The 19235-nt window shown below is 38.4% G+C and overlaps 1 protein-coding gene across 2 annotated transcripts in view; it reads right to left on the bottom strand.

Moving 5' to 3' along the window:
* Positions 1-19235, bottom strand: part of TTC29 (tetratricopeptide repeat domain 29) — a 256862-nt gene that overhangs the window by 169708 nt on the left and 67919 nt on the right. For both annotated transcript variants that reach the window (XM_043487622.1, XM_043487701.1), the window contains exon 7: positions 7377-7589. In XM_043487622.1, coding sequence (XP_043343557.1) covers positions 7377-7589 — 213 coding nt within the window. The remainder of the gene's footprint in view (positions 1-7376; positions 7590-19235) is intronic.

Here is a 19235-nt window from a genome sequence, read left to right as displayed (position 1 = left end):
TGTAGAAAATATATTACGGTATTGAAGATGGGCTTACCACAAACAGAGTCTCTGCTTTTCAAGACAGTGGAAAGTTATTATAACAAAGTATACAGATTTATATCAACAACCCCTGAAGCCTAGCTGTGTACTGATCAAAAAGGCTGACATTAATACAATTTACCTGGGTCACAGATGTTAGAATAAGGTGTATTAGCAATATAATTATGATGAGTTTCCTCTGTGTATCAAATCCAGTCTTAGCATTTTGACATCCGTATATAATTTCTATACCAGTCACCCACGTAAGGGCTTCCCAGGTCGGGTTAATGGTAAAGAACTTGCCTACCAATGTAGGAGACTTAAGAGGCATGGGTTTGATCCATGGGTTGGGAAGATCCCCTGGAGGAGGGCATGCAACCCACTCCAGTATTTTCGCTTGTAGAATCCCACTGACAGAGGAGTCTGGCAGTCCACAGGGTCACCAAGAGTCAGACATGATGAAAGCAACTTAGTATGCATGTACCACTATGTAAAACCTACAATCATTCACCTTACCTGTGACTACATACATGAAATGATTGATAAAGAGTATCAGCCTTACTTGGTGCACAAATACACATACACACACAGACTGGCATTCAGCTAAGTCTCCAATAGGGCAGATAATTAGCAAATTAAGGAATTATGGCCTTAACTAGGTTTAGTTGTAAAGTTATTGCTTAAAACTTGGGTGAGAATGCCAGAGCTTGGTTTCTTGGTATAAAGTTCCACGCATATTTTGAAATCCAAACACATTTTTCCTTGCTAGTGACTGGTAAATGCTTTTCACCATCTTTTCACAAGGAATTTAGCCTTTCTAATTTTTGTAGGATGTGCTTTATTCCAAGCATTATCAAATTTTTCTTCCCCAAATATGTAAACATGTAACATGTGCTTCCAGAGAAGACAATGGCTCCCCACTCCAGTACTCTTGCCTGGAAAATCCCATGGACGGGGGAGCATGGTGGGCTGCAGTCCATAGGATCGCTAAGAGTGGGACACGACTGAGCGACTTCACTTTCACTTTTCACTTTCATGCATTGGAGAAGGAAATGGCAACCCACTCCAGTGTTCTTGCCTGGAGAATCCCAGGGACGGGGGAGCCTGGTGGGCTGCCGTCTATGGGGTCGCACAGAGTCGGACACGACTGAAGCGACTTAGCAGCAGCAGCAGCAGCAACATGTGCTTCAACAAGACATACATCACACTGTCTAATAAACAGATACTTTACTAACATTTAATGCACAAACTTTAATATGTAAATCTAATATACTTGCAAGAATCATGGGAGGTTCTTATTTTAAAAAATAATACTATTCTCTTTTACTTTTGGAAGTGTTTGCCTTTTAATGTTACCTAAGTCCTGGGTAATGCAAATGCTGACAGATGTACCCTCATTTTGTATCTTTGGAAAGTAAAGATCTGTAGATTTCTGCACTCTGCATCCCCACCATGATGGGTTTCCACAGGAGCTAGCAATTCTCTACACTGCACACACACTCGGCACTCACTGAACTATCTCCTGTGAAGCACTGGCTCACTGGACGGCTGCAGGAAACAGGACAGCAAATGCCGGTGACAGTATATTTTTTCTGCTCTGACAATTTCATCAGTTGCAGAGAATTACACCCTCAAGATCTCACTTCAGCAGAGTTGATGATGCTAGTGATTCAGTCTGGGAAATCTGAACTCATAATTCAGCTGGGTCCTCACTTTTTCTCTGCTATAGGCTTATGACTGCTGGGGAGAAAGGTGCGACTAGGGAAGGAAAAGAAGGGGTAGAAGGAAAAGACTATGGTGGGAAGTTGCCTCTTCGATAGTTAAAGGTTGATTACTTGAGACTTGTACTTGCTGTGTTAAATGGTGTAAAACAGTGACAACTGCATGTTTGCATACAGGATCATCATTTGCATTAAACTTTATGTAAAAAGCAACCCAAAGAACAAAAAAAAAAAATCTATTCCTGTAGACAGAAAGATTTTGAAACAGCTAATTGAAACAGATTACACCAAATAATAGTTTTAAAATAGGATTTAAGTATAAGAACTTCCTGTTTACTAATTGAGATGAAGTTAAGATAAACTGAAAGTAATAAAATAACAACGGAAAATGTAGTATAGTTGAGTGACACACTCAACAGTGACATACAAAAGAAAAAAAGTGTCAAATATTATTTATATTGTGTTATTTGCCTGAGTGGGTTAAATTTATATTAGCCATACTACTCAAGTCAATAATCACTTATCTTAAAGAAATTAGTACGTTTTTATTTTCAAAACTAAACTGTTCATTCTTATCCTAGTATGTTTACTAGAGAATCCAAAGAGGAAGTCATCCCAGGTGGAATAATGGACAGAGAAAACGTTCTTGGGAGCAACTCAAATGTTTTAGTAAAATGTGCCCTAAACCTTCCTTTTGTTATCTGGCTAACCATATTCACTCATTCATTTACTCAGTGCTTATTTATTAGGACCATCCTATACAAGGTAGAAGGGGGCAACAGAGAATGGGATGGTTGGATGGCATCATGGACTCAATGGACATGAGTCTGAGCAAACTCCAGGAGTTAGTGAAGGACGGGAAGCCTGGCGTGCTACAGTCCACGGGGTCGCAAAGAGTCAGACACGACTGAGAGACTGAACAACAAACAGCAGGCACAGTTCTCAGCACTTGGAATCCACCAGCACATTAACCAGACAAACTCCCTGTCCTTGGGGAGTTTCTATTTGAGAGAAATAAAAGGAAAAGACAGAAAATTGAAAATAAACATAATAAATTATATGGTAAGTTTCAGTGTGCTAAGTATTTTCGGGGAAAAAATTAAGCAGGTTAAGGGGATTTGAGAATGCTATACAAAGAAAAAAGCAGGTTTCAATATTAAATACAGCTGTCAGGGTAGTGGATATCACTGAGGAGATGGTATCCACAAGAAAATGAAATTAAAGATAACAGAAACATTTGAGAAACTCACAACTATGTGGAAATTAAACACACTTCTAAATAATCATTGGATCAAAGAAGAAATGAGAAGGTAAACTAGAAAATACTTTGAGATGAATGAAAATGAAAATACAAAACCCCAAAACTTGTGGGATTCAGCTAAAGCACAGCCTAGAGGGACAGGTACAGCTATAAATGCCTGTTTTTTAAAAAAGGAAATATCTTTTCACTTTATAAAAGTAGAAAAAGAAGAACTAATTAAACTTAAAGCAAACATAAGGAAATAATAAAGACTAGAAAGGAAATAAGTGAATAGGAAAAAAAGAGGTTATGAACAAAACCAAAAGTTGGCTCATTGAAAAAGTCTACAAAATTGACAGATCTTTAGCTAGACTGAACAAGGAAAAAAAGAAAATTCTCAAATTACAAAAATCAGGAATGAATGAGGGAAATCACCACAGTTCTTACAGAGATTAAAAAAAATGTTATAAAGGAATATTATGGACAATGGTATACCAACAAATTAGATACAGTTGATAAAATGGAAAAATAGAAAGATACAAAATACTGAAACTGACTCAAGAAGAGATGGAATATACGAATAGATACACAATAAGTAAAGAACTTAAATTAAGAAATCAAGTACTTTCCACAAAAGAAGCCCAGATAGCTTCAATGATGAAGTACTGAATATTAAAAATGCAATCATCACCAATTCTTCACAGAGTCCTCCAAAAACTAAGAGAAAAAACTTCCCAAATCACTCTATGAAGCCACTATTGTTTTGACATCAAAATAGACCACAAGAAAAGAAAACTACAAGCCAGCATCCATCATAAATACAGACAATTCCCAACAATTACCAGCAAAGCCAATCCAGGAGTATATAAAAAGGATTAAACACCAGGATCAAGCTGGATTTATCCCAGGAATTTAGGGTTGATTCAACATGTGCAAATCAATCCATGTAATATACTATTTTTAATAAAAAGGAAAAACCACATTTTCATCTTAATAGATGCAGAAAAAGACATTTCACAAAATCCAACCCTTTTTTATGATTAAAAAAACCCTCAACAAATTCAGAATAGAGGGGAACTTCCTCAACTTGTTAAAAAAAAGTATCTACAAAAACCCCCACAGCTAACATTAAACTTAATGGTGAAAGACAGCTTTTACCCCAAGATCAGGAAGAAGACAAAGATGGCCTCTGACACCAGCCCTCACATTTATGGTCAATTAAACTTATCAACAGTCCCAAGACAAGACTGAGAAAGAAGTGCATTTTCAACAACTAGTACTGGGGCAACTGGACACCCACATGCAAAACATGAAGTTGGACCCTCTTGACACACACACACCCCTAAATATAGGACTTAAAACTAAAAAACTCTTAGATTAAAATATAGAAATCTTCATGACTTTGGATTAGTGGAAACCTTCAGAGTTGTGATATCAAAAGCACAAACAACAGAAGAAGGAATACATTACTTTGGGCTTTATCAAATTAAAAACTTGGCCCTCAGTGGACACCATCAGAAAAGGAAAAGAAAACCCAGTGTTTTCAAATCACAAATCTGATGAAGGACTTGCTCTAGAATATTAGAAGATTCTTATAACTCAATAATAAAAGACAAATAATCCAATTAAAAATGGGCAAAGAAACTGAATACACATGTCTGCAAAGAAGACACACAAATGGATGGTAAACACACAGAGATGTTCAACATTATTAACCAACAGGGATATGCAAAAAAATTCAGTGAGATATCACTTTATACCTACTAAAGATGACTATAATAAAAAGACAGAGCAACAAGTGCTGGTGAAGAGGTGGCTAAAGTGAAACCCTTTATATATTGTTGACGGGAATGTAAAACAGTTCAGTGACTTGGGAAAACTCTTTGCCAGTTCCTCAATAAGTCAATCCTGAATATTCATTGGAAAGACCAATGCTGAAGCTGAAGCTCCAATACTTTGGCCAACTGATGCAAAGAGCTGACTCATTAGAAAAGGCCCTGATGCTGGGAAAGATTGAAGGCAGGAGGAGAAAGGGATGACAGAGGATGAGATGGTTGGATGGCATCACCAACTCAATGGACATGAGTTTGAGCAAGCTCTGGGAGATGGTGAAGGGCAGTGAAGCCTGGCGTGCTGCAGTCCGTGGGGTCATAAAGAGTCAGACATGACTGAGCGACTGAAGAAGAACAACAATAAGTGAAACAGAGTTACATGACCCAGCAATTCCACAACTAGGTATACACCCAGAGGAACTGAAAACGTGTACACAAATGCTCAGAGTAGCATTACTCATCACAGACAAAAGGTGGGAACAACATAAATGTCCATCAACTGATGAATGGATAAAGAAAATGTGATAATAATCATACAATAGTGTATTATTTGGCTATAAATATGAAGTAGTGATACATGCTACAAGATTCATAAACTTTGAAAACATGATGCTAAGTGAAAGAAACTAGACACAAAAGAACATACATAGTATAACTCCATTTGTGTGAACTATCCAGAAGAGGTAAATGCACAGCGACAGAAAGATGAATGGTTACTAGGGGACAGGGGAAGAAAGGCGTGGGGCATGACTTCTAGTGAGTATGGGTGTTGATGTTTGTACAACTTGGTGAATTTACTGAAGACCAATGATGACTGAAATATTAAGATAATAGAATACTAGAGTCATGAGACCACTGTATGGCTGATGCTATACTTGTGCATTACACGAAGGCGCCCTAACAAAGGAGCTGGTGCACTACGGATACCAGTCCTCTTCAAATACAATGTATTCCAATGTGGGAGGCAAGCCATGCAATCATCAGCTTGCTGCTTCAGGCTCCCTGTCCAAATTAGAAGGCAACAAGAAGGAGTGATTTGTTCCAGAGCATTTCAGCAGCTGTCAGAGCTCTGTGAGATACTGTGCCATCTTCTAACCTGTGCTCTTTCTTATATGAAAAATATGGGCACAAATATTTATTGGTTTCAAAAGATACTCAAAATTATCACAGCATAGGAAGTTGGTTTTCTCCTATTCTCTTCATCTGTCCTTTGGAAAGTGAGAGATGCTTTCAGAAAGGAGACTGCTTGGCAGGCTCTAATTGTTGGAAGAGACCCTAAGAACTTTACTTTCTTTGTTAATTACCTTACAAATCAGCAAATGTGAACCTAAAGTGAAATACCTTTTCCTACCTGATAACATTAACTTACATTAAAATTCCATATAACTTTTCACATGACTAAAGTTAGCTGCTGAAATTGATCTAAGAGCTAACTATTTACGTCAGTGTTTACCCCTTTGGGGAAGGTACTCGATCACCATTCATTCAAAAGCAGTTCATTCAGTGGGATACATCTTTCAATGTTATATTTATTTCAACTAATAATATTTTTAAAAAGTAACAGAGAGAATAAGCTAAGATTTTACTTTCACTCTTTAAAAAATTAAAATCAAACCCAGATTATCAGTCCTGTTTACTCCAAATAAGCCATTTGTTACTCAGTAAACCAACTGATTAAATATAAACACAAGCTAAAGAACTTTGGTTCAAGGGCATAACTTCCATCTTTTCCTCCTTCATGAAAGGGCTACTCTATTAATAAATTACTCTGAGGTAATTTATTTTATTTTGCATATCACAAAGTAAAAGCTTATGAGTGTATGTTCCAAATTTTTCTTTATATTTTACACATATGCAAATGATACAGAATACCAAGCATGTGATCAGCTCTCACAAAAGCATTTTCACCACTGTGAGTGTGCATATGAATCACCTGGGGATCTTGCAAACCTGCAGATCCCGATGCAGTCAGTCTGGAGCGGGGTCGGAGATGCTGCATATCTTACAAGCTTCCAGGTGATGCTGATGCTGTCAGTCCAAAGGCCACACACCTTGACAGGCAAGGGTCTAAAATATATTAAACCTCATCTTCCTGTTATTCCTAACTTAATATCCATCATATATTTCCTATTACCTGACAAAAGGGAATTTACAAACAGTGAAAGGTCTCTCAGATTTTAAGAAATATATGACTTTAAGCATGCACATGTGTGTGCGCACACCCATGCGCACATGCACACACAAACACACACATACACATACACACACACCCTTAACTTTTGCAAATGACCTTACCTTCTCATTATGGGTTTATTGGTTTATCATTACTCCCAGAGGGTTGCAATTTTGGAGATAAAGCTTTCAAGAAACTAATGGATTTCTTGTTGTCAGCACTAAGGCCCCTCTGTTTTACAGTGAAACTTGAAAGTATATTGATGGCATTTGTCTCTGCATTTCATAGGAAATAATCACCCAAACACTTGACGGGTTTTACCTCCCTCTTGGGAGAAGCAGCGTCTGCCCATTAAAGGCAGCAGTGTGAGAGTGCTCTTTTCCACCCACCTTCTTTGGCTATTTCACAAGCTTTTATTAGAATTCTGATGGCCTGTTTGTATTCTTTATTTTCCAGCATTTTGTCTGAGAGTAATCTGTAGGTCCTCAGGAGACTCTCGCAGGCTAACAAGTTGAGAACGCGGCCTGTCTCATCCTTCCATATCCGCCCTTGCGTCAATTGATGGAAGGCTTCATAATGCTCCGCAGCTTCCAGAAGCTGACCTGAGGAATAAAAGCCATTCATAAATACCAACCACAGACCAGAACATAGCTTCAAATATTTTAAATACTTCTTACGCTTTACTATTAAAGTGGGGTGAAGGAGGGTGGAATCATGGAATGCATTCAAGCCTTTCTAAGGCTGAAGAGGACTTCAGCTGATTGAAAGGCACTATCTCAATATGGATCTGAGATTCAGCACTGATTTTTTAAAATTAATTTATTTTAATTGGAGGCTAATTACAGTATTGCGGTGGCTTTTGCCATACATTGACATGAATCAGCCATGGGTGTACACGTGTCCCCCATCCTGAACCCCTCTCCCACCTCCCTCCCCATCCCATCCGTCAGGGTTGTCCCAGTGCACCGGCTTTGAGTGCCCCGTTTCATGCATCGAACTTGGACTGGTGATCTGTTTCACGTATGGTAATATAGATGTTTCAATGCTATTCTCTCAAATCATTCCAACCTCGCCTTCTCTCCCACAGAGTCCAAAAGTCTGTTCTTTATATCTGTGTCTCTTTTGCTGTCTTGCATATAGGGTTATCGTTACCATCTTTCTAAATTCCATATATATGCGTTAGTATACTGCATTGGTGCTTTTCTTTCTGACTTACTTCACTCTGTATAATAGGCTCCAGTTTCATCCACCTCACTTACTGATTCAAATGAGTTCTTTTTAATAGCTGAGTAATGTTCCATTGTGTATATGTACCACAGCTTTCTTATCCATTCGTCTGCCGATGGACATCTAGGTTGCTTCCATGTCCTAGCTACTGTGAATAGTCAGCACTGATTTTGGATGGACACTTGTTAAAGGGATATACTTGGGCTAGTAGAAATTAATGAGAATTGAATATGTTTAGAAATGGTGTGAATGTTAAGTAATAATTATTAACAAGAATCATATTAGCTAACATTTATTTACTCAACATGATGCATGCAAGGGATGGGTGCTGTGTACTATATATGCATTTCTCATTTAATCATCAGAACAGTCCTGTGGAATATAGATTTGTTATGATTCCATTTTACAGAAGAAAAGAGTGAGGTTAAGAATTTTGCCCGTGAGCTTCCCTGGTGGCTCAGTGGTAAAGAATTCACTTGCCAGTGCAGGAGACACAAGTCTGGTCCCTGACCCGGGAATACCCCACATGCTGTGGAGCAACTGAGTCTGTGGGCCACAGCTATCCAGTCTGTGCCCCAGAGCCTGGGGATCACAACCGCTGAGCCCGCGTGGCACAACTCCTGAAGGCTGAGCACTCCAGAGCTGCATGCTCCACAGGAGAGCCCACCGCAGTGGGAAGCCGAGCACCTCACCTAGAGGGCAGGCCCTGTTTGCTGCAACTAGAGAAAATCCTCTGCGGCAACAAAGATGCAGCACAGCTAAAAATAAATAAATAATTAATTAATTAATTTTAAAAAACGATTTTGCCCAAGACTGCATGGCCAGTGGCTTAGCAGATCTGGGCAGTCTGATTCCAGAGCCCATGTTCTAAACCCCTCTGCTGTCCTGTTATCTCAGTAAAGCAGCAATTCTTCATTCTCAATAACTGAGGTATCTTGAGAGATGTTGCATTTGCTTCAGATTTCAAATTTAAATATTATGGAGCTTTAAACTACTTCTGAAAGTCTGAACTTCCCAAGGAGACTTTGTATACTCTGCTTAATTTTAAATAATAAAAGGTAACAAATATCCTTCTTAATTGTATTTTATGATATAGTTGAAAATATATCTTCTCAAGGAATCTCCTTAAAAAACTGGAAATTCCTTAAAAAACTGGAAATAGAACTGCCATATGACCCAGCAATACCACTTCTGGGCATACACACTGAGGAAACCAGATCTGAAAGAGACACATGCACCCCAATGTTCATCGCAGCACTGTTTATAATAGCCAGGACATGGAAGCAACCTAGATGCCCATCAGCAGATGAATGGATAAGGAAGCTGTGGTACATATACACCATGGAATTTTACTCAGCCGTCAAAAAGAATTCATTTGAACCAGTCCTAATGAGATGGATGAAACTGGAGCCCCCTTATACAGAGTGAAGTAAGCCAGAAAGATAAAGAACATTACAGCATACTAACACATATATATGGAATTTAGAAAATGGTAACGATAACCCTATATGCAAAACAGAAAAAGAGACACAGAAATACAGAACAGACTTTTGAACTCTGTGGGAGAAGGTGAGGGTGGGATGTTTCAAAAGAACAGCATGTATACTATCTATGGTGAAACAGATCACCAGCCCAGGTGGGATGCATGAGACAAGTGCTCGGGCCTGGTGCACTGGGAAGACCCAGAGGAATCGGGTGGAGAGGGAGGTGGGAGGGGGGATCGGGATGGGGAATAAGTGTAAATCTATGGCTGATTCATATCAATGTATGACAAAACCCACTGAAATGTTGTGAAGTAATTAGCCTCCAACTAATAAAAAAATTAAAAAAAAAAAAAAGAAAATATATCTTCTCAAAGCCAAAACTCTAATTTACAGTCATTTGATTCCTTAAAATGTGAGCAAGCACATTTCTGGAAGGGTAGTTTGTAGTTCCCCACTATAGACTGTATTTTACTTGTGAACTGACTTGTAGAAATGCGCACAAAATCCTGTAATATAAATACTCTGTAATGGTATTGGAGTTACTTAACTGGAATTAACTGAAAAAGTACTTACACCTAGGCATTCCAATAATAGTATTTAACAGTAACTCTAGGCTCCAAGTAGACAGTCTGAGTTCCTATCCCACTTGTACCATTTCTGCTATTTGCATGTGTGCGTGCTAAGTCACTTCAGTCATGTGCAACTCTATGCAACCCAATGGATCATAGCTCACCAGGCTCCTCTGTCCATGGGGTTCTCCAAGCAAGACTACTGGAGTGGATTGCCATGCTCTCTTCCAGGGTATCTTCCCGACCCAGGGATAGAACGTGCATCTCTTACGTCTGCACTGGCAGGTAGGTTCTTTACCACTAGCACCACCTGGGAAGCCCTTCTGCTGTTTAGCCTCAGGCTAACTACTACCCTCTCTGTGCCCAAACTTAAGGCTTCTGCAAACAAGATTATAGTGTAACTATTCAAGGTGTTATTGTGAGAAATGAATTAACATATGTTCAATATCTGATACAGAGTAGGTGCTCAATAAACATAGCTACTTTTACCAGTCGGCATAATGATAATTTTTTTTTAAATCCACAGGCCAAATGAAATATAACCACTATTTATTTTCTTTTAAGTACAAGATATTCTTCCAACAAAATATGTAGTTGAGTCCTGATGAAAATATAATCATGACTGATTAAAGGACCCTATGTAGGGCATATTAGGCTCAATTTCCCTAAATAAGATGCACCATAGAAGTGTTAACTAACCCTACAGTCAGAATCATTTTGCAACATGTAACTATATCAAATCAATACATTGTACACATTAAACCTATATAATATTTTATGTCAACTACATCTCAATAAAGCTATAAAAATACACAATGGAAAAAAAGATGCATTGCACATTACATGTTGAACAGTCCCCTGCTATGACTATTGCATATAATTTCTTCCTACTGACTCACTAGAAAAGACCCTGATGCTGGGAAAGATTGAAGGTGGAGAAAAAGGTGACGACAGAGGATTAGATGGTTGGATGGCATCACTGACTCAATGGACATGAGTTTGAGTGAGCTCCAGGAGTTGGTGATGGACAGGGAGGCCTGGCGTGCTACAGTCCATGGGGTTGCAAGGAGTCAGACACGACTGAGCAACTGAACTGAACTGATTTTTGCATTGAATTTGTTATCAAAATAAATATTAAAATGCACATATAAAGAAGTAGTATTTTCAAAGAAACATAACAGAGATACATAATCAGGAAATGATCTGTACAAAAATTCAGTAAAGACGTGACCAGTCTGAGCCCCTTGCAGAAGGAGGGTATATCAGCAAAGAAACATGGGAGGGGGTGGCTTGTGATGCTGAGCTGTTTATAAACTTGTATTATGAAATTTTCACATGATAAAAGACTACAAAGTCATAAATATGATATTACAGAAGAATATTTGATTACATGGACAGGTGCTTATGATAAGTGAAAATACTGAAAATCACCAGAAAACATTTACAAAGCAGTATCAGTGTTATCTGGGTGATGAATGGTTTGTTTTCTGTTTTTCTTTCTGATTACTGGCATTTGCTACTGTTTCTAGCATCAAAATATGTAAGTGTGTTAAAAGAAATATGTAATAGGAGCTATTTTAAAATAATGCCGAGTTCTTTTTCATTTTGATACAAATACTCACGGTTGAAGTTTCCTGTTCTGTCTTTACATCTAACTGACAAATTTTCTCCCACCTCCCACAAAAGCAGGCACAGTTTTTCACCTCTCTCCTGCAGCACCACTCAGTAGAAACACCTTTCTCCAAATACCCATGACTCTCATTTCTTTTTTAAAACTCGAATGGAGCATTGACATATGTGTGTGTTATGTTTCCTCTGTTACCTATATTTCTGCCTGCAAAGTATAGCTCTGTATCCCTGGAGAGATTGTATATGAGAGTTCTTTTTTTCATCCAGCATCCATTTATTCCTAAAGTATGGATACATATTTCTCTTTGGTCATGTAAATAGGGATGGATGGATACAGGGAACTGTGAGAAAACCAGAGAGTTCCAAAAAAAATTGGGGACTATAAGGAGACTAAGAAGGGCCTGACAGCATCTGTGGTCACACACAGTAACCATATGGAAAGAGGATCCAAAGGTGTGTTATACAATAACAGATTCACTAAGAATTCCAGAAGGAGAGCCAGGAGAGGACGCTATGGGTAACCCAACTAATTATAATGAGATGCAAATAATGCATAATGATGTAGACAGTACATGAGAAGTGATTACTGAGTCCAAGATTTGATCCACATCAAGCAGAAAGGGGAAGTAAGGGGAAGGGAGGGGCAAAGTGGGGAAAGAAGATACTGAGGAAATGGGGAGGGGGATGAAGATGGGGAAGGCAGGGAGAAAGGTGGGGACTGTGTCTCGGTATTCCAAACAAGGCAGACTTCTCTCCCGGTTACTGATGTCATCAGATATCCTGCACAGGCTGTCTATGCAGAAATGAAATAAGAGAGGTTCTTGGGACATTGGTTTCAGTTGATTAGTATGGAAGGGGGCCTTGGAATGATTGAGAAATAGACTTTTCAGTTGAGTTTGATTTTTGATTAAGCAGTGGGGACTAGTATCAGTGTACTGCCTAGCTGATAATTACCAGCCAAAGTTAAGCTCTTATGTACTTGAGTTCTGCTATTAGAAAGGAGCATAGGCCAAGATACTTAGTAAAAGGTACAGAGAACTACTGTTTCTCAAAGAGCGATGGCTGCTAGTCAAAAAAGGCTTTTTTCCCTCATACATTATCTTATTTAACCTTTCAAAACAGGTGCGATAAATATGATTTTTATTTTTACACCAAAGAGGACACTAAGGCTCACAAACATTAAATGACTCAAATTGCTAAAAGATGATGTTTAAGGTTTAAATCCAGGATCACCAAGCCACCCAAAGAGCTTGGTTCTACCATATCAGAGCGAGTTGGAAAACTTAGATGGAGTAAGTCAGATTGTCTGGACATAAAGCTCTCAAGTTAAAACAATGCTGGAGTTACATGATTTCTAGCATCTTCCAGGTCTATAACTCTGTGCCCCTATTCAGGTAGTCACAAGAACTTCCAACATGAACGAACAGATACTACAGAGTTATGTGCTTCTCACTGCTCTCCCTGAGGGAGTCTAGTGTACAACCAGCTCTATAGTCCGCATCTAAATTCTCTACTTTAACCTAAACTGTGGGGTGACGTCCATGGGGTGAGGGTACCTAGGATGTCACATACATAGTCCCAACCTGTGATCACAGCCAGCTACTCATGGCTTTATGTTTGCTTCCTCAACCACTTTGCCACAGAGGAGGTCCCGGGGGGTTCTGATCAGCCCTGTTTGTTTATTTCTTTTTAAATTTTTATTGGAGCATAGTTCATTTATAATGTTGTGACAGTTTCAGGTGTAAGGCACAGGAAATCAGTCATTTGTATACATATATCCATTCTTTCTTAGATTCTCTTTCCATGTAGGTTATTTTGAGCATTGAATTACCTGTGCTGTAACTAATAGTAGATCCTTATTAGTTATCTATTTTATATATAGTAGTGATCAGCACTGTTTTAAACCGAGGTGCCTACATAGAGGAAGAAGAGTTTTCCAGCCCTTCTTGAATGTAGGGAATCATTTCTAAAGTTATCCAGTGGCAAATAGGAGAGTAAGTAAGCCAGCAAGGATTTGGTCCAAATAATCATAAGCATATAAATGACCTGGCTGTAATTTCTAAAGGCTGGTCAGAAGGTGAAAGTACATATTATGATATGCTATAATATTTGATTTAAAAATATTAAAATGTCTATGAAGGGAGCATATGAATTTAAATAGGAAAACATTTTCCTTTAAGCATGACTAACAATGTTATCATTTCCATCTGATTTATATTTCCAACAGTGAACAGGACTTTAAAGATTTTCTTACTTTATGAGTAAAGACTCATATTAATATCAATTAGATATTTATTAGGATATAAGGCATCCTGTTTTTATCTAAAAATTCTAAATTTAACATACCTGAGAAAAATAGTATAAAAGGTCATCAATCCAGTGATTATTCTGACAAAGCTAAATGCAAATATAAATGAAGATCCTAAGTCAGATTTTCAAGTTTGGCTCATGGCAGCCCTTTATAGCTTCTTCAGCATGTTCAGCGTGTCTTCCCTTTGTTACCAAATGAGCTTTAATACATCAGGACCAGGCAAGACTCCCAGATCCCACCATCAACCTTGCTGAAGGACAAGTGTCTAGATAGTCATCCTTCTCTGGCATTTTCAGGCATTAACATTACTTTTCATTGAGAAAGAGGACAGAGAGAAGAAAAACAATTAGAACAAGGTATCACAAAAGTAAAAGTTTACTGAAAACCAAAGAGAGGAGGATTCAGGCACATTCACAGATGGTAAAGGTATCTTGAGGGGATATGAGCTTTATCTTCTTGCACCAGGAATTACTCATCACTATGAGTAACAAAGATCACAGGAGTTAACTGCAATAAGGAAGACATGCCGTGTCTCATCACTAGGAGTGCCTGGTGCTACACCAGAACAAAAATCCAGGGCATCCACTGATATTTCAAGTTGATCAGGGAAGAAAATGGAGCCAAGGTGTTTTGTGGGAGTGATTGGAGATGGTCTTCCATCAATAATCAATTTATCTCAAGAACATGAGATACTATCAGAAAACGTATCACACTGGGAGAGATATGTTTTACATATTGAACTGGGAGACACACTGTGAACAATTGCAAACGAGAAGAATCCAGGTGCGCCCAGAAGTAGGCTCAGTCCCAAGTCTTTCTTGGTTTTTCTGGTTTGTTTCTGTTTTTTTAAACAATTATACAATATCTATAGAAACAACAAGGTTAGTATATGTTTATAGTTTTTCATCTAAAAGACAGTGTACTCTTAAAATAAAACTACTACAAAGGAGTTCCCATTACCCAAAGCCCACATAAATAAGAAATCCCCCCATTTGTTTAAAAACACAAACAAAAACCCGGACAGTGTTGTAAACTGCAAAATGTTTGGTAGGATGTTAAGACAAACACTATGTAAAGAAAACAAGGTTTTATACATTTGGGTGTTACCCAAATTGCTGCTTACCCCTCTTTCCTGGCACAACATCTCTGAAAGTTTATAGATATTTGTTGTATGACAGCAGATGTCTAAAACAAATATTAAGCAAAGGAGAATGTATATGGTCTCTCCCATTTTAGTTTTTTTTTTTAAAGTACGAAGATTGACTAGATATTAACACAAATGGGTTTAAATGTGAAGCTGCCATAAAAGCAGGAACATAAATGTAATTCTCCCAGCCGCTATTTTGATGCACATTTTTGATTCCATGAATATTTTATGAAATGGCCCAAACTAAAGCCATATAACATTCCTGCATTACTGATGCTTGCGCCCGTAAGCTACGAACATTAGAGGCATGATTGAGTGCATTAAAATGAACTCATTCAGCAGTGCATTGATTACTCGAAGGGGGAGGGAAAAGAAAAAAAGAAAAAAAAAAAAAAAGAAGTTGCTCCACTTAAGAAAACAGCACACGAATCTAAAGTTTGCAATATAATAAAGGTGAAAGCAAGTGTGAAATAAAATAATATTTCATAAATAGGCTGTGACTCTGTCTAGACTTGACATTAATTAGGCAAGGTGTTAATTATGTCCAAAGATGGCTCTAGTATTGTTCAGGTAATTTCAAATGTCACAATCTCTAAGACACCCAGGCTGGCCTGCTTTAGCTCCATGCATCAGCAGTTCTGAAAGTAGCTAATTATTTCCTTTTCTATCAACTTGTACATTTGCCAGTAAAAATAATGCTACAGGAACAATTGCATGAGAATAATTTGACAGGCCCATAAGGCCTATTTCTTCAGCAGCCTTGGCATAAGTCATAAGCATATTTAGTTGTAAATGGTGCACATTTGCTGAAGAATTTAAGGAAATATTCCACTTTGGCCTAAAACAACAACCTAAAGGAACAATAAAGCCTTATGTATCTTATATTACATTTTAATCTGAAGCTACTGGACATCTTTGGCGGTTGGTACTATTCTGTATGATGTAGGCATAAACTCTGCTAGAAGCAATATTGAACAGCAGCAAAAAGAGAAAAATGTTATTATTGCCTTTTTATTAAAACAAAAGACACTGCTTTCCATTTCAGTTTAACTGCATGAACAATTTATATTATCTTTGGGTTTTAACATTCAATTATGATCATTATAACGGCATGATCTATGCTGAAATATTAAGGGTCTGTCATACTTCCCAATGGAAACTATCACTTTTAAGGATTTATCTCTTATCAGGAAAGATCTGTTCTGTGTTCTAACCCACTGCACACCAGTGCAAGATGGAATGCCAGAAAACAAAGATTTTGTTTCTGAAACTCAATACCACCCCTAACAAACTGGGAAGACAATGTGCTCATAACTTTTGAGTAGCTACCCTGGGATGTCTAGAGAAAATGTAAGGTGGTGGTTCAGTCAGTAAAGAATCTGCCTGCAATGCAGGAGACCTGGGTTTAATCCCTAGGTTGGGAAGAAAAAATCCCTGGAGAAGGAAATAGCAACCCACTCCAATACTTTTGCCTGGAGAATTCCATGGGCAGAGGATCTTGGCAGGCAACAGTCCATGGGGTCACAAAGAGTGGGACACAAGTAAATGACTAACACTTTCACTTTTAAGGTGCTATTTAAAAACCAGAATCCTTTCTTTATCATTTTGAGCAAAGATTTCAGATGGATGTTGTAGGTGTGCTACCATGCCTGTTAAAGAATACAGGTCACTAAACCAAGACAATGAAAATAGATCCCAGGAAGACAGGAAGGAAGGCATAGGAGAAATTCACCAAAGCCTTTATCACTGACATTGGCAATGCTGGTGAGTTAATTTTTAAATTCAAAAACATTTGCCTGAGCTTCTAAAATATTCTGGAGGAACTGTTATTAACTGTTGTTGCTTGTGATTTTAGATAGCTGAATTGTGGTCAGTGGTGGACATGGCACACCACTTATAATACACTTATTATTATGCTCAGATGGTACTTTCTATCCAAGTGTTATAATTCCTAAGGATTAAACATTAGGCAGCTTTGCTCTTAAATTTTCACACTTGGAAGTACTGAAATCTCTCCAATAATTTTTTAAAGGGTAAACCACTTGTACGCTGTATAAACAACAGTAAATCAATACTAGCCATTATAAAGTATATAGAGCTTTCTGCCTCACCTTAAAATCATAAGTAAAAAGTGTTGACAAACATAAAAGTCTAAGGAGAAATACAGCCAATATTGACATTAGATCAACTAATGAATTATTTTGCTCTAAACTTGATCAACCACGTAATTCTTACTTGAATTACAGATTGCTCACGATTTTAAATAAACCACATTCTGCTGACATGTATTATGGTTACACGAGCCAAGAGAAAGGTACGGAGAGTAGATGCTGAAGTATCACTATTGATTCTCTTACAGGAGATGGAGGGGAATGAGGAGGATTTCCCCTATACATGGCTGTTCTGATTGAAATAAGTATCTGCTAATTTTGGATATTACAAAAACCTAACTAACTGAAGGGCTTCCCTGGTAACTCAGTAGTTAAGGACCTACCTGTGGTAAAGAAGACACGGGTTCGATCCCTGGGTCTTGAAGATCCCCTGGAGAAGGAAATGGCATGACACCCCAGTGTTCTTGCCTGGAGAACTCCATGGACCAAGGAGACTGATGGGGTACAGTCCACGGTACTGCAAAGAGCTGGGCACCACCTAGCGACTAAACAACAACAACTAACAAAGTAATCTATTTAGGTGAGTATGGAGGGAGTAATGGTTCGGTTCAGTTCAGTTCAGTCGCTCAGTGGTGTCCGACTCTTTGTGACCCCATGAATCGCAGCACGCCAGGCCTCCCTATCCATCACCAACTCCTGGAGTTTACTCAGACTCATGCCCATCGAGTCGGTGATGCCAACCAGCCATCTCATCCTCTGTCATCCCCTTCTCCTCCTGCCCCCGATCCTTCCCAGCATCAGGGTCTTTTCCAATGAGTCAACTCTTTGCATGAGGTGGCCAAAGTATTGGAGTTTCAGCTTTAGCATCAGTCCTTCTAATGAACACCCAGGACTGATCTCCATTAGGATGGACTGGTTGGATCTCCTTGCAGTCCAAGGGACATTCAAGAGTCTTCTCCAACACCAGAGTTCAAAAGCATCAATTCTTCAGTGCTCAGCTTTCTTCATAGCCCAACTCTCACATCCATACATGACCACTGGAAAAGCCATAGCCTTGACTAGACGGACCTTTGTTGGCAAAGTAATGTCTCTGCTTTTTAATATGCTGTCTAGGTTAGCCATAACTTTCCTTTCAAGGAGTAAGCGTCTTTTAATTTCATGGCTGCAATCACCATCTGCAGTGATTTTGGAGCCCCCAAAAATAAAGTCTGACACTGTTTCCACTGTTTCCCCATCTATTTCCCATGAAGCGATGGGACCAGATGCCATGATCTTAGTTTTCTGAATGTTGAGCTTTAAGCCAACTTTTTCACTCTCCTATTCACTTTCATCAAGAGTGGAGTCCTTACTATGTGCCTAGCACTAATAGTAGTTGATATATACATATACATATATATATATATACATACATACATATACATATATATATTGGCCAACCCAATATATCAGATGTGCATACATGCATATATATGCATCTTCATCTTATTTTAAATCTTTATTTTTTATTGAGGTATAGTTGATTTATAATACTGTATTAGTTCTGTTGCACACAGTGTTCCCAATTTTTATAGATTATTAATGTTCTGAAAATCGGCTACCTCCCCTGTGCTGTGCAATGCCTGGGAGCTTACTTGTTCTGTGCACAGCAGTTTGCACCACTTCATTCCCTACCCCCCTCTTGTCCCTCTTCCCTCTCATCTCTTCACTGGTAACCGCTAGTTTGTTCTTTGTGTCTGGGAGTCTGCTTCCATTTTGTTATCTTCATTTGTT

Source organism: Cervus canadensis, chromosome 1 (assembly GCF_019320065.1).
Source record: "Cervus canadensis isolate Bull #8, Minnesota chromosome 1, ASM1932006v1, whole genome shotgun sequence".
NCBI lineage: Eukaryota > Metazoa > Chordata > Mammalia > Artiodactyla > Cervidae > Cervus > Cervus canadensis.
The sequence above is the reverse complement of the archived record's forward strand: the minus strand, read 5'-3'. Positions and strand labels throughout refer to the sequence as shown.